We start from the raw sequence: 25999 nt of genomic DNA on the forward strand, positions 1-25999 counted from the left end.
CCCTACTGCTGAGTTATCTGTGTGGAAAAACGTTTATATAGGTAAAAATGCAAGCCAAGTCCTCACAACCCTTACCTAACCGGTTGATGAAAAAAGCGAATTTGCTGGTGTTTATAGGAACTTTCTGGTGATAGCATGTGTAGAGATAAAGAATTGCTTCAACCTTAGTTGCTGTGTACAGATTGGTGCATGTAAGCTCAACATTGTATCAGTGAAGTCGGGAAATATCGTTTCATTTGTGAGGGGAAAATAATTCACTTTCCTGGTGTAATTAATGGAGTTGATGCTGAGAAAGAACAACCAATGGTAACGAATCCTGTACAACAGTGAACTCTAACAGCTTAAAATTTGATGATTTCTGAGGTCAGTTATGAAGAGAATCAAGTACAATTCTCTTAGCTTTACATCAAAGGAATGCTGACTGAAAAGAAATCCTCTCACAAATCCACCATCCCAAAACAGCAAAGCACAATAAGTTCAATGCACTTTCACTCCTGAAGTATGCAGTTGTTCAAGGAGGGTAGGCAAAGGATATAGTGAGTCTTATGTAAACTTTGAACTGCTGGAGAGCATTAGAGAAATTTAATTCATCAATGTACAAATAAAGCATCTATTAGTTATTTTATTTTTGCTTAATATTCCATATAGATTAAGAATATATTTCACTCTTGTGCTAGTTTCAGTATAAGTGCTTCAAACAGGTAGACTTAATCATGTGCATGAGTAACAAGAAATAAATTAGGTTTAAGACAAAGTTATACTACTCTATTTAATTACTAAATTATATTCAAAATATAAATTCTAATCAATTGAATTTGTTTCCTTTTCTGTATTATTTTCTATTTCGTTTAATGCTTAGATAGTATTGCATACACGGTCAGGCATCAGGGACAAAGGTAAAACAGTAGATCAGGAATTGATTCATTACACAGTGGATATGATAATATATTTAATTTCTTTCATTGAGATGATAAAGAAATCCTATGAACATCGTATTCAGACTATCTGTGTCATAAGAGGTTCTACTCCTCCAAAAATAATTTTAATTGAATAAAAATCACTGGCACTCAAAATTTCCATTATGCATCTTCAAAACAATTCCTCAAAAATAACAGAATACCAACGTCATTTATTAAGCAATGGGCAACCAATAATTGTCCAGAACTCTACGTAGAAAAAACCAGATACACCCCGAAAGTAATAATAAAAATATTCCTATATTTACCACCATCATAATTCAAGAGAAGCACAGTATATTTGTACACAATGCTGTCATTTTAAATAAAAAAACCAAACATAAATAAATACAGAAAACAATAAGTTATGTTACTCGAACAAAACAGCTCCACTCTAAACCAATGGCTGGCGCAGTACGATTTTTGAAAAATGGGATCATGTAATCGCTGAGTCAAAATATACATGACGAAACATGTCTCAAACTTCAAACAAGCACATAACTTTATGAAGTATGGTTAATTATCCGAAGATGGTCAAACAGTGCATGAGATACTGGACAAGTCAAACTTCCTGTAACAAGTGGGAAAGGGATATAACTTCTGCACTTGACAGATGAAAACATTTATGACAATAGTATGATCCAGGTCAGGATATAGAAATAGTTAGACTGTGAAAAAGAAGAAGAAAACGCTAATAGAAGATAAAATTATTCAGAAGTAAAGGAAAGTGAAATTATAGTAGCTAAAGAAAGTGTAAGCCCTATCAACGACTCCTAATAGAAAAAGTTTATAATCGACGAAGGAAAGGAAAACTAAAAGGGACTAGGAACTCAATAAATAAAACGTCATGTCTCGAGGAAAGTGAAATGTTAGAGGAAATAGTCACCAGTAATAAAATAATGAAAGTAAGGTGAACAATACCATCCAATTCTTCCATATGTTTGATTTAATACTTTAGCAGTAAGTGTTTTTTCTTTCAGAAACTTTTTTAGATTGCTCGTTTAGCTAATTTACTGCTAATATAACATTTAAAATAGTAGTTATAAATACTAAATATTTTAAATGAGTCATAACAAAAATTCGTTATGAGCTATATAAATAGATACAACATAGAGGTCTTATTTCTCCAAGAAACACACACAGACAGTCTTAACTGAAATTTTAAATTTTAGAAATAAGTTTAAGTCCTCGCGTCTCTGTTATCCTAAGAAGCTAGAACAGATATCATTATATATCCTAAATTGACTGGCAAAATCAAATTGTTCAAATACAGAAAGACGACCTGTGTTCGTTAGATATATATAAACGGCAGAAAGATAAAACTAGTAAATTATATTCAGGAGTCTAGGTGCTACTTTTTCTGTACCTATGATATTATCATAGACAGAAATTTTAACTACTATACCCTAAAGTGTAATAGGCAAAATTTAAAAAAAAAAAATTAGAGATGAAACTGTAAACTGGCTCCAACGAGTGATTTACAAACTTTATTTAGGTAATGTCTGGTGCCACATTCAGGTTTCCAGCCCCGAATGTTGTATTGGGGTAATAATGGAGTGGGGTGAAATATTGCAGTTTGCAGTAAAAACCTGATTAGCCCAATTGACACTAAAGATCATGATGTTATTGATCACCACGTAATATGCCTAGAAATAGCAACACGAAATAAAATAGACCGAGGTTATGAACATCGGACACTTAATGTACCTGCTCTTGAAAACATTAACACAGCAGAATAAATACACATATAACACAGAAAACCCTACCACAAATGAATGGGAGTACCTAAACCTTGAAATAAAAAATATATATATATACAAGAAAGGAACAAACACAACAACAAAGACATAAATTTCCTTGACAAAACATTAATGGCTGGAAGTAGAACACAAGCAAATGACCCTAAAATGGCTGAATCCATATAAATAATAACTGAATTAAGTTAACTATATTACAAATTTGAGGAACTACAGTTCAAACACTAGAGAAGGAAGAAAATTTCTAAGGAGTTCTGTACAAGCACTTTAAGGGAGGAAACTCGTAAATAGCTTTATATAATGAACGGTAAACAACAGCATACCACTCCGATCTCTACTGTCTTGCCCCCCGCTAGTGCAGCGGTATGTCTTAGGATTTACAACCCTAAAATCAAGGGTTCGATTCCCCTTGGTAGGCTCAGCAGATAGCCCGATTGACTTTGCTATAAAAAAAGCAAAAACACGTCTCTATTCTAAGACGACAAAACTGCTCAATCCACCTTTTGGTGACATCTTAATAGGAACACTCACAACACAAGAATGCTGAGTAGTAATCAGTTTAATGAAAAACAACAAATCCCAGAACAACTGAATTATATAAGGAAAAATCTGGAACGCATTAGGAGACTAACTTACACTGAGAACGAACTCCTGTCCTAATTTTAAGACTGGTATAATCATGACACACAACATTAAATAAGAACTAATAACACACCTTAACCATTACAAACCAATACAGACTATAAAATTCTCACAAATTGTACAAATACCAAAATAAAAATATAAAATACTGTAATCAACAAACAAAGCTGCAGTGTTCCGAATTCAATATACATAATTCATATATACAACAGAAACAAACCATAAGCAGTGGTGGGATTCAGGGGGTTCGCGCGAACCCGTTCTTAAAAATTTTTTAGCTTAGCGAACCCGTTGATGGCTTCAATTATACCGTCGAATTGTTGATGTCGTGGAAACTGATTGCGTCACACTTCATCACACATTTCGACAAGAAAGGTTTAATGAGAAAATCACAGACCGTATTATTGACAATCAATTATTGATGACAATCAATTGACTATTTGGAAATTTTAAAATGAAATAAATAAAAGATTTTAAAGCACTTTTCCATTATTTTCCTTTTCAAATGATGTATCAGTATAGACTTCCGGAAAAGTAAGAGAACCCGTTATTATTGAGGCCTTCCCTTGAGAGAACCCTTCTTAAAATTTTTGAATCCCACCACTGACCATAAGTCAGTATAATAACAATTCACCAGGAGAAAGCGTTTGACCAAGTCAAACACGAATTCCTCATGTTAAAAAAAGAAAAAAAGAGCTTCCCAGAGAACATAGTAAATTGAGTCTAATCTATCTTCACAAATATCAATGACACATGAGCTGTCAATGTTTATCTATCCAGGATAATTCCTTACAGCTCTGAGTAAGACAGGATTGTTCACTATCTTTTTTGTCATGGTAATTGATACTATACTTTCTTCCATGCATCAATGCCATAACATTAAGAGTATTCCTATCCTAGAAAACCCAGTACCTGAGCAAAAATTGTTGCTCACATAGATAATGTCACCTTAACTCTAGCACAATCCAGTCTATTATTCAATATAATATTGAAATAGTAAATGTGCACACTGTCACTACTGGCACAAAAGTTAACTGGAACAAATCCTATGCATTCTGGTTTAGTAATAATATTTAGTAGCTTACGAAATAATGTATTCGGTCTAAAATGGATTCACGGCCCAGTTAAGATTTGGTGTGTATCTTATAACACACAATATCAAGCTATATATAAACGGAATATTCTTACGAAAAAAATAAATTAAACAATAGACAAGTAGCAAGAGAGACAGGTTTCTCTTCTCACAAAAACTCAAACTATCAAACAAAAAGCTTTTTCAATCTTGTATATGTAAGACAAATACACCTTATACCCATCACAAACAGCAAAAATAAAACAAATTAATAAAAAAGTGTATATATACTATGGTCAAATACATAAGAACTCGTTAAATGGGAGGTAATTAACCTCATTCCTAATTAAGAAACACTAGGTATGACAGATTTAGATTAACATTCAACAGCAATTTCAACGCAATGTATTTGCATGCTATTTCAGCCTGAATACCTGAAAACAAATTTTACAATTGGGTTATCTGGTGTACACTGGTAGAAATCGAACCCTGCATTTAGCACTGTAAGTCTGTAGACTTACTGTTTTCCCAGTGGAGGACAAACCAAGTGGATACAAACAAAATCTATAATTTAATGTTAACACAGTGCTACTTCAAAGTAGATACATATTATCCTTCCATAGACTGAACTAAAAAGTCTCACCCTAAGTTTATGTGATCTCCTTTTTGTTCATTAGTACTTAAACCCTTATTAGACTAAATAAGCATGCTAAAGCAAGAGCATACAGAGTATTACTTCAGCATGGCTCTAACTGTATATGTGTGGTAAATGAAAATCTTCCCATTATTATGGTAACGCAGATGCTATGTTGTATAATACTGGTGTCGAGCTACCTTAATTGGTGAAGAAAGTTAGGTCAGTAAAACACTAATCTCTGGCAGAGATCAAGAGGACGATGAAATCAAATAGCTTAACTTTCTTGGTTCCTCAGAATCAATGTGAAAAACTTTCAAACACCTTGGTGAGAGTGTTTTAATTGTTACAGCTTTAAGTATTGAAAAAGAAAGCAAGTGCATTTAATATGAATATTTTAAACATACTGATTTAATGAACGGACGCACCAATACTGAGGTGAGGCAAATGTTATGACAATCATAATGGGTTATAGATTAACAATTATTTAATCTAGTCATGTTTGGTTAGCATACGTATATATGTATAATGAATACTTTATGTGCATTACACGGCCTCAAAGTCTTTATTTTCATCTCTTACCATGCATGTTCCCAAGAGATGGAGAAACTTATGAATCACAGCTTCCTAATTAAAATATACTAGCTTATAACATGATGAGACAAATTAAGCCTTATTAGTCTTCTATGTCAATTGTTAGATGTGGCTATATACAGAAAACAACTCAAAGAACATCAAATGTTGCATTCACAATGATAGTCATGAAGAATATATTATCGTATGGTCCAGGAAGTGCTTAGAGGTTTGAGAGCAAAGACTGAAATTGAAGCAGAAGCCATGCATAAGAAATCTTTGAATGACCAGCTTATAGTGTGTAAGTGTACTGTCATAGTTGATAGCATTAAAGATGTTGATATCACAAAAGTTACTAACTACAGAGTAACTGAATCAAAAAGAAATAAAAAGACAAAGGAACAGGGGATGAAGGCAACTCTGGATGAAATTGGTAAGCTCACAGTGAAAAGGTGAATAATTTAAAAATGATAAAATAAAAGGAACAAGCAACTTCTTATAGTACTTGAAGCCAAAAGCTTGTGTCTGTTCTGTAAGTGAGGGATACCCTATTATTTCTTTAAATGCACTCATTAAAGTGCTTGATATATATAAATTTTTATTATTTTACATTTATAATATATTTTGTTTTCTACTGTATGTGTTTGAATCTAAACTACATCTCATTAGCTGGCTAAACTTCAAGATACATATATTGGGATTATGGCGTCATTAACAGTAACCATGTGCAACAGTGAAATAATCCATTCTGATTTTTGCATATAAAAACATATGAAAAATATGCATAATTAGCTGTAATCATTACCAGGTTGATTTTTAGTTTTACTCAAAGTCAGCAGCTTGCTCTGATTAGAAGTTAATAACAGTTCATCAATATTAAGGGCACAAGAAGATCAGTCAAAGATAAAAAGGAACAGCTCATTAAAATGTCTTCTAGGTCTATCAACATTTTAATGAGCTGTTTCCTTTTATCTTTGACTGATCTTCTTGTGCCCTTAATATTGATGAACTGTTATTAACTTCTAATCAGAGCAAGCTGCTGACTTTGAGTAAAACTAAAAATCAACCTGGTAATGATTATAGCTAATTATGCATATTTTTCATATGTTTTTATATGCAAAAATCAGAATGGATTATTTCACTGTTGCACATGGTTACTGTTAATGACTTATAATCCCAATATATGTATCTTGAAGGAACAGCTCATTAAAATGTTGATAGACCTAGAAGACAAAGTCCACATCAAAGAGAACTAGAATTTATAAATGAACAATCACTGACTATATTAGTGTTTAGTTACATTAAATAATTATGTGTGTTACAGTATTTTTAATTTTACAAAAGTTGGAATGTTAATGGGTGTGAACATTAAGGACTAGATCCTCAAAAATACCTTGTGCAAAGCATGACTTCAGATGCATTTAATTCAGACTAAAAAGTTTCATTACATTTCATAGTATGCATGAAAAAATTAGGTTATATAAAAAACTGTTTATTTACTCTAATAAAATTAACTTTAAAAAACAAATTATGAAATGAGAAGTCTCCATATTTTACAATTCCCCATGTAAAAGAATTCAGTATAGCATTCAACACAGTTTAGGTGTGTTTCATTTTTACTGTAGTTTCACACAGATAATTAGCAGTTACAGTGCTAATAAATCATTTATCAGATATAAACGGGATTAATTCTTTAAATACAGTATCCCTTTACACTAACACAAGATAGAAAAAAATTATAATGAAGATTGTGTATTTCTTTTGGTACTGCAGTAGGTTAATGGTGTTAAGTGACCACAAGGAGATGATATATTGCAGATTACAGTACTGATGGGTCCTTTTACTTCCATTCTGTGCAAGTTGTTTGATTTTGCTTTTAATTCTTCCAAAGTATACTGGAAATCAATTTGAGGATTTTGGCCATAATAATCTGGGTTTTCTGGGTAAAGATCATCACCTGGAGTAAAAAAAAGATTAAATGTAAATATTTTTTGTTACATTTATATTAATCTCCTATTTATAAGTTGTAAAAGTATTGTCATCATTATTCTTTAAATTCTTAAATATTTTGTTTTATTGACCTCATAGAATCTATAAAGACAGTGATTTCAGTATCATTATGGGTTCTTTGTCATTGTTTAAAATGTTACATATTCAAGCAAGAAATGAAAAATATACTAGTAACTGTTCAAATTCCTCACCCTGTTACAAGGGCATCAAACATGAAAAATATCAAAATAACTAAATTAATATGCATTTACATGGTTGTAAAATAACAAAAATCCTTTGAAATTTTTTCATCTCCAGAAACCTTCATGTAATTATTAGTAAATTACTGATAATATATGTTCAAAAATATTTTGTTTAAAGCCTGTAAAAATAATTATATTTGCTGTTTACACACATTATTACAAAACAAATAAATTAGTGATTAACACTTTACAATAATTGCTGTTATCTGCTCAATTCTTACGTCAATAAACACAATTTTGAAACCTGCAAGGTGAATACTGCAACAAAATGTAAGTACTCTTTAGAAATCAAAATACTAAAATTCTTATGTAAGGAAATCTGATTGAAATTATACTCAACCTACAACAGTTTCACATACTGCAGACAGTATAAAGGCTAAATCACATTAAAATTGCAAATAGCTGCAAAGTTTCGATTTTCTTAAACTGAATACATATTTCAGTGCTGCCCTCTATATACAAAATAATTACACATGGCACAAGCCTTCTATCTCCTCTCCATTGGAACTGACTATTTCCAATTCATTTATCATGCAAATCATCCTGTGCCAACCCTCTATCAATTAAAAGTGTGACATACTCTTATGAAGCATGCAACTCCTTCTATTCAATTCTACTGAATTATTACTTAAAAGTTTTTGCAGAAGATAGAAGTACTGGTTTTCAGTGGAGAGGAAGGATGGGAAGTGTGAGAGGAGGTAAGTACCTATTAAAAGTATAGGAAATTTATTATTTCCAAAGCAGTACATTACTTCCTTTAACATAAAAAGCTAGAATCCCATGCTGAATATATGGAGGGAATGATACAAGGTAAAGAAAGAAGCATCCTTTGAAAGTGTTTGTAAGACACTCCCTAAGAGGAAATAGTCTGATGTGGGGAACCAACACCACCTCTGAAACAGGTATACTTTTTGCCCAACATAGAAGCATGTGAAACCCCCTAAAACCCAGCATATGAAAAAAGAGGGATGGAGAACTGGTGCCTCCCTGGTAATTGAGATAAGAAACCACTGAAGAAAAGTCAGAATGGATCACTACCAGATGGAGAAAATTAACCAAAACCTGACTACAACAAGAATTTCCAGGACATTGATAAAATAAAACCTATTGAACACCAGACCCAAAACCTCAATCTTCCAATTGATCAAATGGATTAACCATTCTTGAAGGGATGCATCCATGAAATGTGGGAAATCAGACAAGGAGGAGAAAGCAGGTTGCCCACCAACATGTGAATTTTTTCGAACCACCAATGCTGATGACCGATAACAAGAGTATGAAGAAGGATGATAAGAGCCAACAAAGGATCTTGGCAAAATTCCATGGTCATGAAAAAAAATATAAAAAATCCCATGTTCAAGCCTGACCTATGGGGATATGAGCTACCATGGAAGAACAAACCAGTAGAATTTTGCAAACTGTAGTTGAAATAAAAACTCATCAAATAAAGTCAAAGAGGAGAAGGGCAGGCATAACTGAGATATGTGTTGAGAAACATCCAAATGGACAAGATGTTCAATAGGACACAGTAAGTACTTTTCCAACTCGATTAACAGCCCATTATAGCCACCTCCAGGTGCAGTCAATAAGGGTAACAGGTAGACTCTTGTTCAGAATGAGCAAACAGTATCCAGTTAACAAAAGAAAGAGGTTAGCATAACCTGAGAGCATATAAATGATGAATGAATGCTATGAATGCCTAACAAAATATATATATAGGGCCAAAGTAAGTCCACAGGGAAACTCATGAAACAGAGAAATTACCCCATGAAGATTAACCTGAAGAGAGGGTTGCAGGTGATGAAATATCAAGATATGCAAATAAGCATCAGCAACATTCCTCTATCACCAATAAACATGGATAAAAAGCCCAACTAAAATTGAGAAATGACTCCAAGGTAAAACTGGGAAGATCAAAAATTAGAATGAGGTGAGACAAAGGCATAGGCCTCTAATCTCTGGTTTGGTATGAGGACAACAAACAGCCTGTAATAAAAATCTGAAAGATGAACAGGTGTAATGGCATTTAAAGACAGAAAATCTTGTACTGTATTGGACAAACACAGGATGGAGGTAGAATCTCAAGTTATGAGGAAGGAAAAGGGTACCAGGAATATAGGAGGTAGGGATAAAATAGTAGGACAAGTCATTCTGATAAAATGCAAAGAACTCATGGCACTGTAATGAAAGATTGCCAAAGGGTGACAATACAATACAGACAATCTACCACTGGACTGGAACCCTCTGGTTAGTCTGTGGTGCTGTTAGGACATGCCCATCAACCTTGAATAAAATAAGAAGAGAAACCCAAAGATGAAAGTCTTTTGTCTTTCATAAAAAGGTTATGACACCTTCATTGGTCCAGTCAGATTCAGTTTATTGAGGATTAGTGGGGCAAGTTCAAGGAAAAAGAGGATGACCCATATCTCTGGATAATAGCAGAGAAATCCAACAACAAACGTTTAGCCTGTGAAAATAGTGTAAGAGGTATAACACTAAATGTGGGAAGACAAACCTCAGAATTCATTGCAGAAATACATAAATCAAAAAAAGTATTTGATGGAGAATAGGAGAGTGAGAGAAGAAAAAATAAAGACTGGAAAATTAAGTTAAAATAAAATATTTCCTTAATGTAAAAAAAAAAAAACATTAGAAATTAAATAATTAAAATCATGATTCACACACAAAGAACACCAAATAAAAAGAACATCTCAACCCAAAAAGTGGTACTTAGTTGAAGTAGTCACATGCATAACAAAAGTACATCACCAGCTTATTGGTAGAGTTGATGCATGATGATCTGCGAGAGAGATGCACTGGAATTAGTCTATTTGAACAGAGGGGATATAGACAGCTTGTGGTGTGTGTAAAAAAGATATTCCCTATGGAATAGAGTCAAAGACAAGCCCCTCCCACAATAAAAAACCTAGACACATAACACATTTTTCAGCTTATAAAATAAACTAATTACATATCATTTACTAAGGAAGAATGAAACTTCTACAAATACCATTATGTTTGATTTATTTTAATGGCCATTTTATTAATAATTTAGATCAATTTCAGTTTTTTATTTCAAAAAATTTTGAAATTTGAATTTCAAAGTACTTGTGTAAATATAATTAAATCACTCAAACATTCAATACGTATTCAGTATAAAATTAAAATTCTTTATTCTAAGTCTGACAACTGATACAGATGTTCTGTATGACATCAAATAATGTCATCCTCAAAAGCATGTAAACAAAATCTGTTATTTAAATTATGATAATTAGTTTAATGTTTTATTATTTCTATAGTTTCTCCACTATTTCTTGTCATTATGCCATCAGTTGAGCCAAAATAAGTTTTTTCCCATTCAATGAAAATATGACTTGCATGTTCAGCTAGTTCAGAATTACCACTTTTGTTGTTTACATTTCTCTTACATCCATTTATTCTAAATTTACAATTTTTTTTAAGGCTGACCAATTTATACAGAACCATATTCAAAAAGTAAATTTCATAAATACCTATTTTCTCCATTAGGTTAGGTGCACTTCTAATTTCATTTAATATTTGACTAATTTTATTCAATCACTAATAAATCAGAACAAGATATTTTTTAATTTTGAAAACATTGATGTGACAAACATTGGATGTAAAATAAAAATAACATCTAATTTTTTATCTGTTTTATAAAATGTTGATTTTAGTTTAACTTTTTGATTATCATTTGTTATTTTGTTAAATTTTCTGACAGCTCTATCATGATATTAGATGAAAAACCTCTGTCTAATGCTACATATGTGATTAAGAATAATTTGTTTTTAAAAGATCTTGTCTAGAACACATCTTTAAAGACTTCTATTTAAACCCTTAATTGTTTGCACACATTCTATCAGAATTATTTTTATTTGTTTAATTAGAAGGTGAATCCAATCATGCTTGTTGATAAAACAACTTATACTTGTATGTAAATCTAAACTTGCATATGTATAAATCACTTTTCTTCATAGGAATCTCACTAGGAGTGCATAGAATGTGTTCATATTACTATTATTACAGTAATAATATTCTCATACTAAAAACATTAGACACAAATCAACTTTTTTAAAAGTTCCTAAAGTTATTCTTTTCTGAAACTGAATATATATTTTCAAAAAGTACTTACCTTCGGCCAAGTGTATAACTACTATATTTCAGTGCACAATCTTTTCACATACGAACTCTATTCAAGCCTTGAACTCTTATCATATCCCACAATCAATGTTGCTCAACTGCATCATGCATGTAATTCATCACGTGACAGCCCTCCAGCAACAGGAGTGTGACACTCTCCTGACATGTGATTCCTATTCGACAAGACAAATCTGTCACTTCAAGACTGGGCAGAAAAGAAAACATCAGTTTTCAGTGAGAAGTGTGAGTAAAAGTAAGCAAGCACTTATTGGAAAATTGTAACTTTCAATATGCTATGTTACTTCTAGTCACATGTATAGCTAAAATCCCACACTGAAAGCATCTGAAGAACATCCATGAAGTGTTATCCTCAATAAGAGGGGAATACATAAGAGAGAGAGATTGCACCACTTGCATATCAGATATACCCTGTACCCAGTGTGGAAATATGTATTGCATACATGGATGGAAATGAGCTCAACCAAACAAGAAAAGAAAACTAGTTGGGTCAGAATCTGAGCCTCAGTATATCAGAAGCTAAATCTTGTAAAAGAAAGACCCTATGAGAATCATCTAAAGACAGAAATGTGGGAAAAGGTAAAATGGATGTGCTTCTAGGTGTAGAGTGGCTAGAGCATGATAAACTAGATACAGCTGGTCAACTCCAGTCCAAAACCAAGTGTTATCAGGAATAGAACTTCCAACCCATGATAGGAGGAAGGTCTACACCTTCTTAACCTCAAGTTAAGTAGAACAGAAAGATATATATTGCAAACTGATCTGTGAAACAGACACATGTGCAAATCTACAACCAACTGCATATCCAGGAGTCCAACATCCAAACACTGGTAGGAAGATATCTGCCACTGTAGTAGGTCACATAAAACTAAATCATATTGGTACCCCACTCAGCAACATTAGCCTTGAAAACATCCTGTGGTGAAGTGTGAGAGAGGACCATCACCCCACAATGTTATCCTCCAGATAAGACCAGAGAAGCTGGAACACACACTATACTCCAGGTGACCACAAAATGGCTACACTAAAAAGCAGACCACCTCTGATTTATTCAAGTAAAGAGATGACAGATGTTAACTATCTTCTTCTGCTTTACATATGTAAGTCCATGGTTTAGTATGGTCATATTAATTCTCCCTACACAGGTTTGGATGAATTCACCAACAATGTGACCACTTTGTATTTGTTTAAAGTTGTTACAGTTTTGATACTACTAACTTTTAATATAGTACATATATGTTCATAAATTTTGGCAAACTTTCAGTAAATATTATGTCTTTCAGAAGAAAAAACTAATCAGATTTTTAGTAAAGTATTTCTGATAAACTAAAAAAAATTTATCCATGAAAACATCTTTATTTTTTACTAGTCTGCATGCAAAGTACAAAGGTTGGTCAGTTTGACCAACCTCACAATCAACAAGAAAAAAGGAAAATTGAAATAAATCTAAGTTACTTTTTCTTCCTAGAAATACTTCAAATTATAGCATGACACTACATTTGTTTATTCTGAGCAACTTTAAACTTGTAACAGTATACATTTATTTGTACTTTAATTTCATTGTTTTAATGGTATTTGAGCCATGTCTCACTACTATTGTTATGCTATAAAATTGCATTACCCCTGAGTTATTCTGAGCTACTTGTGCATGCCTTGTGAAACATTTTTCTTATATTATTATTACTTATTTAACCTAATCTAAGTATAATTAACCTAGAGAGATTCCTATTTCTACATTTCAGTTACTTTTATAATAAAGAATACATATGAAAAACAAGAAATAAAGTACATGCCTGAGTGTTATTTTTTCTTGCTGTCAACCCCTGAAAACACTTAACTCTACTTTTTTAGGCTAATGGTAGTAATGCACTAAATTTTTATTTAACTAAATAATGCACCAATGAACACAGAATAATGTCTCATAACAATCACAACTATTCAACAAGAGCCATTACAAATTCTTCCAAATTAGCCATTATCTTTCCCATGGGAACAGCAGTAGTACTGAAAGAGAAACTGACAATACTCTGTTCAGAAAACAATGTAATATTAAAACATTATTTTACATATGAAAAGCTTCACTTTATATTGGTTATAAATAACATCCTGTAACCAAACAGGATCAAAGTATATAAAAATGATGGTTGGTTTGAGAATGATGATTTCAAAGAAATTTCCATTAAATTTCATACTTATTACAGGGGTGGTGAATAAATTAGAGAAGAGCGGATGCCTAGAGAAAAACTGTCACATTTCTCACATTAAGGGAATTCAGATTATTTTTATATTACCTCACAAGATTAGGAAACTAAAACATATATTATTAAAACATGAATTATTAGCTATTATTTTGTACTATACCAGTTGGTACAAAAACAGAAAGTAGTTTAATTAAAAATTGAATGTAAGTCACTAAAACTTTCATAAGCTATGCAGTAAAAAATGCCTATTGAGAGAAGGTTAGAGAAGCAAATATATCACAAGAAAAACATACTAGTGACCTTAGAGAAAATCCCATTTTAACTATGCGTGTTACTGACCATATGCATAATGTTTTATTATGAATCACCTTGGCTGTACATTGCAGATTTAAGGTATAGAAAGCATACATGGACAAGCAATGCTCACTACAGAGCAAGACTTGTAATGAGAAAAGGAACATGCTACTGAAAGAACATAAGATATACATAAAAACAAAAAGATAACTTACCCAGTCACAGCCTTATCAAAGATTTAAGGTTGGTGGCAGGTGGAGGACTGCAATCTGATGAAAAAAGAAACAGCCACTCAATGAAAATATGAGGTTAAAGCCATTGTCCAACTAGAGAATTTCCTATGGGTGATGGAGGTATGATGCCAGACTAAAAGTAAAGTGCCAGATCTGATGTGATGACACCTGGACATACTTTGGGAAGAAGAAACCAAAGATGAATATGCAAATCAACTCAAAAGCCAAACCTAATTGGTAAGGATGGAAGGAGAAAGGTCCCAAATAGAGAAATGTTGCCAGGAGATGAAAATGCAGGAATAAGAACCATGGAAGAAAGTTGTGCAAGAAATATAAGAGTGAAGAGCACATATAAGACATAGAAGTCTATCTGTAACACACCAGGAATATAGATGGAATATGAAAGGAAGTAAAAGTATTGAGAAGATTTGAAGAGGAAAGACCAATCCAAATAAAGGAGAATAAAAGTTGAATGGTACAGTGTGTGAAACATCAATGGCAAATATATGACTGACACTCCCAGGATAACAGAAGTAGAAAATAAATCTTAAGAAATAAGTGAAACAAGAAACTTGAGGACAAAGGTTCAAATAAAGGTAGAGTGAGGCTGTGATGAAAAACACTGACATTTTAATCTGGAAGGACAGCCTAATGAGGAGGACTATGAATCTGGAAGAAATACAATAAAAGGAGGAGGGTAGAAGAGGTAAACGTCATATGGTACCAGGAAAAATGGAAGGTGAAGGATAAGGCTGAGTCTGCACCACCTAGAATAGATGCTCACTGTTAATAGGATCTTAAAGTAATGGAAATGATATCAGACAAAAGACACCAGGGTGGAGAAATTAAAAGGATGAAAGCCCCTCTGACAATACTTGGATAACCCAAAGACTAGTAGCAAATCACCACCCTGAGAGGGAAACAAAAGTCAGCCAAATGAGCCCTAACTGGACTAGAACCCACAATATACTCACTGGTACTGTTGGTGACAATGAAACCTATTTAAAACAATATAATGCATAGTAGAATCCATAGTGGTAGGAACAGATAAAGGATGGAAGGGTGCAGTGTGGGAAACAGGAACAAGAGATTGTAAGAGCTCAAAATGAGACAAACAACCAACCAAAGATTGAAGGGTCTAATGTTGCCTCATCTGTAAATGTTAAAGATAAATGGATGGTAAGCAAACCTGGAATAAAGCAGCATCCTTCCCCAGAATATCCTACTAACAAAGAAACCACATGTGAAGGTAGAGAGCCAAAGGGGATGACTGCACCAATGAGGGAGAATATATCCTCCCAACCCCCTCAGAAAGTTGGTGGAGTGCCTCAGAAAGGAGAAGTATAGTGCACAAGTACCATAGGAGAACAGTAAGAGTAAGACAAAGGCAGCATGTCTATGCATGGGATAAATGGAGAGGATTTTCAGGGTCATCCCCCATACAATTAGTAGTAATTCCAAATGCTAAAAACCCAGAATAAATTTATGAGCATGATGGTAAACCAAGGCCAAATTACCCAAGACCCATTAAACACAAAGTATGCTAGCACCCACTCGTAATTGAGAAACTAAATGCTCAGCAGGTACCATAATACCAGGTGAAAGAGGGAAACAAAATACTCTGGGTAAGGGGTGTCATGCAATAAGAAAGGAGTTGGATCATAAGAAATCAGGGAAATGAATAAAATGAAACATATTTGAGAAATCATATTTAAAAACAATGATTTACACCTAGTAGGTTCCATGGGAGAAGCTTAATAAAACATGGCATAGTTAGGTGGGAAAAGGAGTCTGACAAAATCCTCTAAACCATGTACAAGTTTGGCAGATTAACAAGGAAGTTTAGCAGTATCAGAAGAAGAAGGCTGATTCATATAATGATCAATTTCCAAACAATTTAGAGCTGAAAATTCCTCAGTTGAGAACTTCTAGTCTGAAATTTGTGCAGTTGTGTTGAATGATATTGAAGAACATCCAAAATGGAAATTAAAACTCTGGAATTCATAATAAATGATGAAAATGTTTAAAAAAATAAATAGACAATTGTAAATTATAATGTCAAACTACAGATATAAACTGTAATAAAATATTAAAATTATATTTCTACTTTACAGAAGCATGAAAGAAAATGCATATGAAGAAAGCATTATAAAAAAAAATGTCTGTATTAGATCACTGCATAAGTGATAGTCTGGTAGAATCAAATAGAGCGAGTTGCATGCATCAGGAGGGTATGCCACACTATCATTGGCGAAGGGTCGTTGAATGATGATTTACATGCGAGACGCAGTTGAACCACATTTATTGGAGAGTACATGGGAGTTCAAAGTTTGTGGCATGTAAAAAAAATTTGTATGGAATAACTATACTTGCAACACGAAGTGATGGACCATATTTGAATTTTTTTAGCACATTTGTATTTACAAATTAAACTATACTTGCAGCAATTGTTTTTGTATGATACACGCACTTGTCGGAATCCATGTCATGTAACTTATTCAAAATACCAAAAGTAATAGTATCTCTAGTTTACCTGGCATTAAACTCACAACTCCATTTGAGGCAGTGCAGATCAAAGGTAGCCAATGTTCAACACCCTTGTCTCCTCTTTCAATGGCAAAATTTTTCAGATCTTTAAAGCTGTCCAATCGAAGAAGTCTTGACAACTCATATAATTGAGGTGGAGCAAGAAATATATTACTTGAATAAAACTCCTGAAGCATTTTGACGGGACTATAAGACTGTAAAAACATGTATTATGTTGTTTAAAATATAGTTTACTATTCAAGTCAAATAATAATGTATCACTTTTCCAGTAAAGTGTAAAAACTTGAAAACAGTACCTGAAATATATTTTTTCATGATCAACTAAGTTTTAGACAAAAAATTTTTTGTATCTACAAGAACTTTGGTAATATACTGTATTTCATACATATGCAAAATATTTCATTTTAAGAGATTGTGAACTGTAAAGTAGACCTATTGGGATTTGACCTTAGCTTGATGTAGCAGTCAGTCAGTCCTAATACAATTAACATAACAGTGTTTTGGGACAACACAGAATCTATTGATCCATCAACTGTTTCACTCTTAGAATTGAACTAAAAATATTAATAAATAAATTAAGAAAATCTTAAAGCCAGCCCTTATTATTCTTATACATAAAGCTTTCTCTTAAACTCACTGCCTCCAAAGGCCAACCACTCGGTTAAAAAAACAAAACTGCCTTAGATAAAGATGGATCTTACTCTGCCAAAATTTATATTTGTGTCACCTAGTCCCATCATCCTCATTGTTAAGTGATGCATGAATACTATCATTTCTCTTCACAATCTCACACACTTAAATCAGATCTCCTATAAGTCTTTTTTTTTTTTTTCCAAGATAAAACAGTTTCAGAGATGTCAACCTATACTTATATGACAACACCCTCACATGCCAGGCAACGTTCTAGTAATCCTCCTATGAACCTTTCAAAATAGTTCAATGTCCTTCTTTTGGTAAATAGTGCAAGACTGAACACAATATTTAAAATGTGACCTAACCAATGGTCTATACAATGAAATTATACCCTCTTTTGCCTTGTGTTCAATACTTTTGTAGATACAATGTAAAATCCTGTTTGCCCTGCTACTAGACACTGCTTGAATAGCTTAAGAGACTGATCAACTATTAAACCAAGATCCTTTACTTTCATGACACTCTTACGGGTATTCTCATCCAAATTATATTTATAGTTCAAATTAAGATAACCCACGTGCATTATCTTGCACTTATTATAATTAAAAGCCATTTTCCCAATTCATTAAATGATCTAAATCCTTTTGTAGATCAATATCATGCTCTTCACAACTAGCAATATGCAAAACCTTAATATCATCTTCAAATTTCATTTATTGTAAGATTAATCCAGTTCAACTGAGCTTTATTTGTAACAATCCTCTTCTTTCTTCCATCCAGTCACTCTTCTGTCCAATTTAGTAACTTATCCCTCTCATCTGTAGAGAATTTTTCACAAGCCTCTTGTGTAGCACCTTCACAAATGCTTTCTGAAAACCCAAATACCAAATCTACATATTTTTCCTCATATTCATAAACAGCAACCCTATCAAAGAATGTCAAAATTTTATGAGACAAAAACTTCCCTCAGTGAAACCATGTTAACTATCCAATAAAATTCTAAACTTCACTAAATTGCTTTGCAAAACCATCTTTTGTCAGACTCTCAAAAAATTCACCCACAACTGATGAAAGACTAATGGGCCTATAACTAGTGGGACAATTTTATCATCTTCCTTGAAAAAGAGGAGTGTCAATAGCTAATTTCCAATTCTCTAGTACTTGCCTACTATTCAAGAACTAAAAAATACCTGTAGTAATTAGTTCATATATCCAGTTCTTAACCTCCTTCAAAACTCTTGAGGAAATATCATCTAATACAGGAGATTTATCATTCTTTAATTAAACTTCTCAATTTGTTTCTTAACAAACTCAGAATGTAACTTTGAATTAAGTTTAAATCCATGATAGGATGATACAAAAGCAATAATTCCAACTATTGAATATTAGTTATGGAAAAAAAAAAAAAAAAAAGACCACATACATTCGAAATTATATTGGAGCTGCAAAGAAATTTTACTGAAACTTTTGAGTAAAACTTAATTCTACTAGATTATCAATTTTTACATATTTTTAAAGCCCCATTTATTAAGTATGAATTTTCAGAAGAAAAGTGAACTTACTTTTTGTGCCACATTCATATGAAAAGGCAACTAATAAATATACACTAATGGTTACAAGAATATGGGCAACTAGAAAGCATTTCTCAATGAGGTTTTTGCACATTTTGTCCATTGTTTTATGAACTTTATTACACCATTTCAGTATAATGGAAATTTATGTTAATAATCCAATTGCTTACAGAAATATTAATAACATCAGTTGCCTGGGATAGCTGTGCATGCACACTGTCATTGAGAGGACCAAAGAGTGAAGTTACAGAATGCTGAATTATAACTATGTGCAGGATGGGAAATGCACTAATTGCATTTGTACAGAATAAGTAATATGGAGTTTGTAATTACTTTAGAAAAGCATCTATACATTTAATGCTGCTATACTCACTAATTAAAGCTTACATTTCATCAGAGTTACAGTGAAATAATTTTACACAGTATTTCCCCATTCCTTCTTCATGAATTTGATTGCCATTTTGTAATTGAATTGTAAGCTACCTGTACATATTGAGGTGGTACATAGCATGCTGCTAGCAGTGAATTCATGATAAAATTATTCATTTCAGCAAACTGTATGTGAAAAACAATCTTTATATTTCTAAACTCTCCTAGAAAACAAAAATTCAAAAATTGCACAAAGTTACAATAAGGTTTGTCTGAATGGTAATACATGAGATAAACTAAAATTCCAGTGATTAGTGGTATTTTCTAACTGATTAAATAATGGTCCTATGGATTGATTTGTATAGTGTTCCTCAAACCATGGTATGTTCAAGTCAATAAAGGAGTGGGGGGGGAGGCTAGTAACATAAACTGCCAGACAACTGCCTTCTCATTAGTCAGAAGTTAAAAAAAACACAAACACCCCCACACAACAAAGTTGCCTTTATCAGATCAGCAATTCAAAATTAGTCCATTAAGTAGCTTTGTGCTTAACAAACATAATAGCAAGTATGCAATAGTTTGAGTACTCTGATAATTCAGTTAGTCCCAAACACTAATATTGATTGATTAGCTTATTTGTCACAATTCAGTGTAGTCACTGTTCATAAGTAATGCTCCCAAAATGAAGGAGACAGTTGGGTCAGATGTTTTAGGCAAAGGCTACTTATAGCATCTGAAGTGAAAAATTAAAAGTTTGTGATTTTTTTTAAACATTAAATTTATAATTTATTAAAGAATATACATAATTTAAAATCACAATAAAAAAATTCAAATCTTTGCTAATATGTGGCAGCTCAATGTTGGAGGTTTGAATTTGCCTCAATAGGTAGCTGGAGTTTACCAGTTTTGCACTTTTCACAAGTTTCATTTCCTCTGTTCTTTGCATTGCAAGTACCAGCATTTGGTATATTAGTATGTTTATAAAACAGCCAATCTACATTTCAGTCAACTTCATATAAAGTATGTTTTTGAGGAGGCCCAGAAATAATTTTTATCCTGCAAATTTTTATCCTGAACATGCAAAGAATATGTAATTCAGAGATCTGAACAGTTTTGTGATAAGACAAGAAATATTTTATAAACTGACATGATTAACTTTTGGTCTCGTGTTATCAATGAATAAGCTCCCCTTTTATGTAAAGGCTTTGTTCATAAGAGGCCTTTTCTAAGATCTTGGAATAATTTCAATGATCAACAATGTCATGCTCACCTAAGATGTGTTCCAATACACTTAACTGTTCAGCACTTATTTGCATGTTATTTTACTTGCATCAGCAGTTTTCTTACAGTATGTTACTGGTTTCATTGAAAGAACATGCTAATTGAAGAATGTTAAGAAATTAAAGAATGTAGTGTTACAAATATAATACTTGATAGTAATGTCTTATAACAAGTATAATTAATTATATATAATCAGGCTCCACTAGTTTAGAAAAGTCACTAACTATAATTCAGTCTATGGATTATGTATACAAACCTATTTAATAGTTGTATTATGATGTGAATTACAGAGTCAACTTGATATAAAACGTGGAACTGCTTTCTTACTGATTTTACATTCAAAAAATTATCAAGGCAAGATGGATATTTTAGAACATAACAGATGCATACTATTTACCCGTTTTAACTAATCACAACATATGGTATTTGTTATGAGATTGCAAGACATTTTCCAAGCCACAACTAGATACATTTAAGTGTATAAATGATTACAAACAGGCTTCCAAAGACCAGCCTGTATGCCAAATGCCTGCAATGTTGTAATAACATATTTAGAAAATTAAAAACATGTACAACCAATTAGTAAGTATATATTCTTTTAGACAGAACTTGAAAACAGATTCAATCACATTTTCATACAGAAACATAATGCAGATGATATTGGTATAGAGAATATACCAATCTTTATCTCATGCAAGATACTGTGGCACAATGCGTTTGGTCACAATTTCATTTAATGGATTACAATTCTCAACATAAGAACGATAAGCTGTTCAACAGCAGATGGAGTGGACTGCATATTCACAAGACTTTAATCATGCCACAAGTGTACTGTAAGACCTCTAGAAGATTCCATCACATGATTTGAGAGATGTTATTGACTAAATAAGAAAAAAAAATACAACTATAAACAAAGCAGAGGAGTTTGAGAGCCATAAGAAGGCTTTGCGTCAGTAAATTATCTGATTCAATTCATATAAAATAATGTTACAAGATATTAAATGACATAGCAACGAGCATATCAAGATGTGCGAGTGGTTAACAACAAAGCAATAAATCACAAACTAATCCTTTGTTTCTTACAGCATGAACACAGAATTAGCAATGTGACTTTGGAGCCAGCATGTTTAAAAAAAACAATTTAGTAGCAACTTTATTCACAAAAACTATAAGTTTTGTAATGCCCTACCTAACTGGACAAAACTGTCTTCCATGCCCTCACTCTTGTCCAATGCAAGCTCAGTTTTTATTTGTGCTATGGAGCTTCTACCCCATACATAGGCATCAAAACCACAAATTTGCTGTATTGAACTAATGAGCAGCAATATTTGCTGCCATCATTCCCAAACCCCTAACCCCTCATTAAAAATATTTTACTGCAGTTATACAGTTTAAAAAAAAGCTATGATTTTGGGTCATTAAACATTTCTGTCAAAAAACAAAAATCACATCCCTAGAAAATGGCTTTTCCAAAGAAGTTGAAAAATATCTCAGAAGCTGTTGTTTCAAGGTGACTACACTCAAAATTTAAATTTGAAGTACTATATCATGAAATGAAAAGATATAAACAAAATCACTTCGACTTTAAGTTATTTTATAAGTAAAAATAAATGGTCAAATGTTTGCATTTCTAAGTATCATATAAATGATTTACATAAAAAACTGAATTGAAAGGATGATTGACATCATTTTCCAACAGTGTTTTTTTTTTTTACCTGTCATAGCTAATATTATAAATTATGGTTATTCAAATGATTGGTGTAGTGTTGTTAATAGGTAGTTTCAATAAAGCAGCTGACCTATATTTTCTCGTCTCTAATTTTTTTGAGAATACCTTTTAGGGAAGAAAAATAATTTCCTAAAAATAAATTTTTATTAAAATGATATAAAAGGTGAAATAAGTACTAAGCACATCAATGATGAAACTATAAAATACATCACACAAGTGAATCACATGTACTTACTATGAATGTGACAACTTCACTTTCATCCAACATGATCTCTGGCAGTTTCTCTATGAAACAAATATAAAACATTGTGTCAAATCGTTTGTGGCCAAAAAAAGTAGGTGTTAGCCAACTGGACCATTCATACAATGACCAAAGATCTGGGCATATTTTGCACTCCAGGCAAAGGTCAATAAAACTGAATGGGTTTTTCTTTAATTTTTGTTTCCATTGAGCAATTTCAACTTTATCTTTTGTAAAACTGGTGGCTGTAGGTTTTGTATCATCCATATTATATCTTCCTATCAAAACTCCAGTTTCTTCAAATGTCTCTCTGATTGCAGCTATACGGAATGCCAAATCTGCTGGAATGCACTGATCACGTGAAACTGATAAGCTAGAAAGCAATAAAGGATTTCTTAACATGAAAGGACGTGGGCCTTTAACATTACAAAACTTCTGCAGCAGTGAATCTTTACTTGCACCAGCCTTTTCAAACACATTCCACCAAGCTGAAGAAAAATCTGCTTCTTCCACTAACCCACCAGGAAATACAAAAGCATTAGCCATGAAAGAACTCAAACTGCTTCGTTTAACCATCAGAATATGGTAGTCACACCTCTCTTCTTGTTCACTTATTGTTTTCATGGCTGTTATGGAAGAACCAATGCCATTCCCTACCAATTGTTGCGGAGTTGTTTTGGATGCAATAATTAAACTTGATGCTTCTTGCCATGGCTGTGCAGCTACTTCTGTTAGGAGAACCACAAATGTAGTTAATATAACATGTGAAGAGTAAAGGGCAACACAGCAGTGGATGTGGTGGTTAGTAATGTATCAGTGAAACTTTGACTTAACTGTAACTCTCTTTTATAAGATCTATTAGTAATATCACTGTGCAGTAGTATAATTATAATTTTTCATTACAAAAATTTAAAAAGTGTTGCTTTGTAGCAAAAGAATCTACTACAAATAAATTTCATAATACAAATACTCCCACTGTGTTATCAGATACATAAGCCAAAAAAAAAAGCAGACTTAAGAAGTTTCTGATATTTCTTTATAACAATAATAGAAAAACTATGGGAAACACTTCAGGTGTTGTAAGTAAAACAACCAAAAACTGGTGCCTGTTATAGTCATTAATCAAAACTATGGGAAACACTTCAAGTGTTGTAAGTAACACAACCAAAAACTAGTTTCAGTTATAGTCATTAACGAAAGTAAAAATCAGATACAAAGACTGGACAAGAAGTTATTGATAGCCTGTGAGAAGTTTAAGATAACCCTTGAATACAAAGTTATAACATAATGTAGCACCTGGATACTGCATTTATGTACATTTAATATACAAATATAAAATTACCAAACCCAATGGATTCAAAGTAAAACTAAAATGAGACCCATTGCCTGAACTGTGCTTGTTAGAAATATATTATTAGCTGAAAGAACATTAGAAGCAGAAAAATCATTTCAAACATCCCAAAACAGACAATCTACTGAAGTTAGTAGTTTAAGTATTGTATAATGAGGGTAATAAAAACATGCAACATCTTTCATAAAACACTTGGAAAGCTGTCTTTTCAACATTATCAGCAGTTTATTTTCATCTGTGTTGACTGTTAATCTACATGTGGTATAATGTATATACTTTCCTTATTAGAAATGTTTCATACAGTGAAATTTATGTGAAGCATCCACCTCTTCAGTGTAAGCTAATTGGCCTAAAGTGTTCACATTGTCAATTTCTGTGTAATCATTTCAACTTCAAATGCTTCTTCCACTTTGTAATTTTCAAGTGATTTCTCATTCACCTTGTGAACTCTCATCTTTAATTTATTGCTTTCAAACATTGGTTGGTTAGTCATTTGACATTTATTAGCAGAAATTAACTTGGCTATCTGTGTCAAATAACCAGTAAAAAACCTAAAAGTAAAATTGTAATAAATTGTAAAAATAAATTTATGTAAAAGTTCCAAAATACAAGTAAAAGATTTAAACTGAATTAAAAAGGCCAATGGCTCACAAAAAGTTAAAAATATAAATTGGACAGTGTCACCATCACCAATGACACTGTCCAATGTCAGGGATAAGCCTTTACAAATAACATGTTGAAAATGGTGCCATGACTCACAGTTGTAACAATCACACGACAGTAAAATGTGGACTACTGTGACTTCAATGTCACAAACGTCACACATTAGTTGATCAGTCCCAGATAAAAGAAAAGGATGGATAAAAAACTGACCAATACATAGCCTAGCTGGGACAATATCTTCCTTCCAATCCTTATGGAAACAAGATGGCAAAGAACAATAAAAGGCATGATCTGGAAAAGCTTGCTATCACATTGCTCACTTCAAGTCCACTGCAAACTGACACAAAGCCAAGCCTTCAAATGAGGGCCATAGTTCATATAGAAAACAGGCACCAGAGAGAACAGATTTAGTTGCGATGTCAGTGAGCTCATTCCCATGAAAATTGATGTGACAGAAACTAGACAGAAACAGAAGATAAAGAAAAATGGGCCAGTCACTTTTGAATATCAATGAGAACAGGGCAAAAACTAATGTGATTTCAGGTCCAGTAGTAAGCTAAGAGTCAGTGTAAATAGCACAATTGGTGTACTAGCTTTTATGCAATCATAAACAAGAGAAATGACATACAACTCAGCAGTGAACAGAAAAGCTGTAGAAAGGATCCTGTGAGCAGTCACTGAGCCACAACAAACCATGGCAGAGCTTACAGAATTACCTAATTTCAAACAATTTGTATGAATGGGAATAGAAGAATGGTTTAAAAGATGTTCAGCAAATAGAAAATGATGCTTTAAATTGGGTTGGTTGGTTTGGTGTTTGA

General features: G+C 32.6%; 1 protein-coding gene across 7 annotated transcripts in view; it reads right to left on the bottom strand.

Moving 5' to 3' along the window:
• Positions 1-7024: 7024 nt before the first annotated feature.
• The window catches only part of LOC143232141 (acyl-coenzyme A diphosphatase NUDT19-like), a 35113-nt gene continuing 16138 nt past the window's right edge, over positions 7025-25999 (bottom strand). For 6 of the 7 annotated variants that reach the window (XM_076467229.1, XM_076467233.1, XM_076467232.1 and 3 more), the window contains exons 2-4: positions 23159-23892; positions 17327-17534; positions 7025-7591 (exon numbers count right to left, since the gene is read on the bottom strand). In XM_076467229.1, coding sequence (XP_076323344.1) covers positions 7371-7591; positions 17327-17534; positions 23159-23892 — 1163 coding nt within the window. In that variant the 3' untranslated portion in view covers positions 7025-7370. The remainder of the gene's footprint in view (positions 7592-17326; positions 17535-23158; positions 23893-25999) is intronic. The other variant, XM_076467234.1, reaches the window with a different exon arrangement.

Source organism: Tachypleus tridentatus, chromosome 11, assembly GCF_004210375.1.
Source record: "Tachypleus tridentatus isolate NWPU-2018 chromosome 11, ASM421037v1, whole genome shotgun sequence".
Classification (NCBI taxonomy): domain Eukaryota; kingdom Metazoa; phylum Arthropoda; class Merostomata; order Xiphosura; family Limulidae; genus Tachypleus; species Tachypleus tridentatus.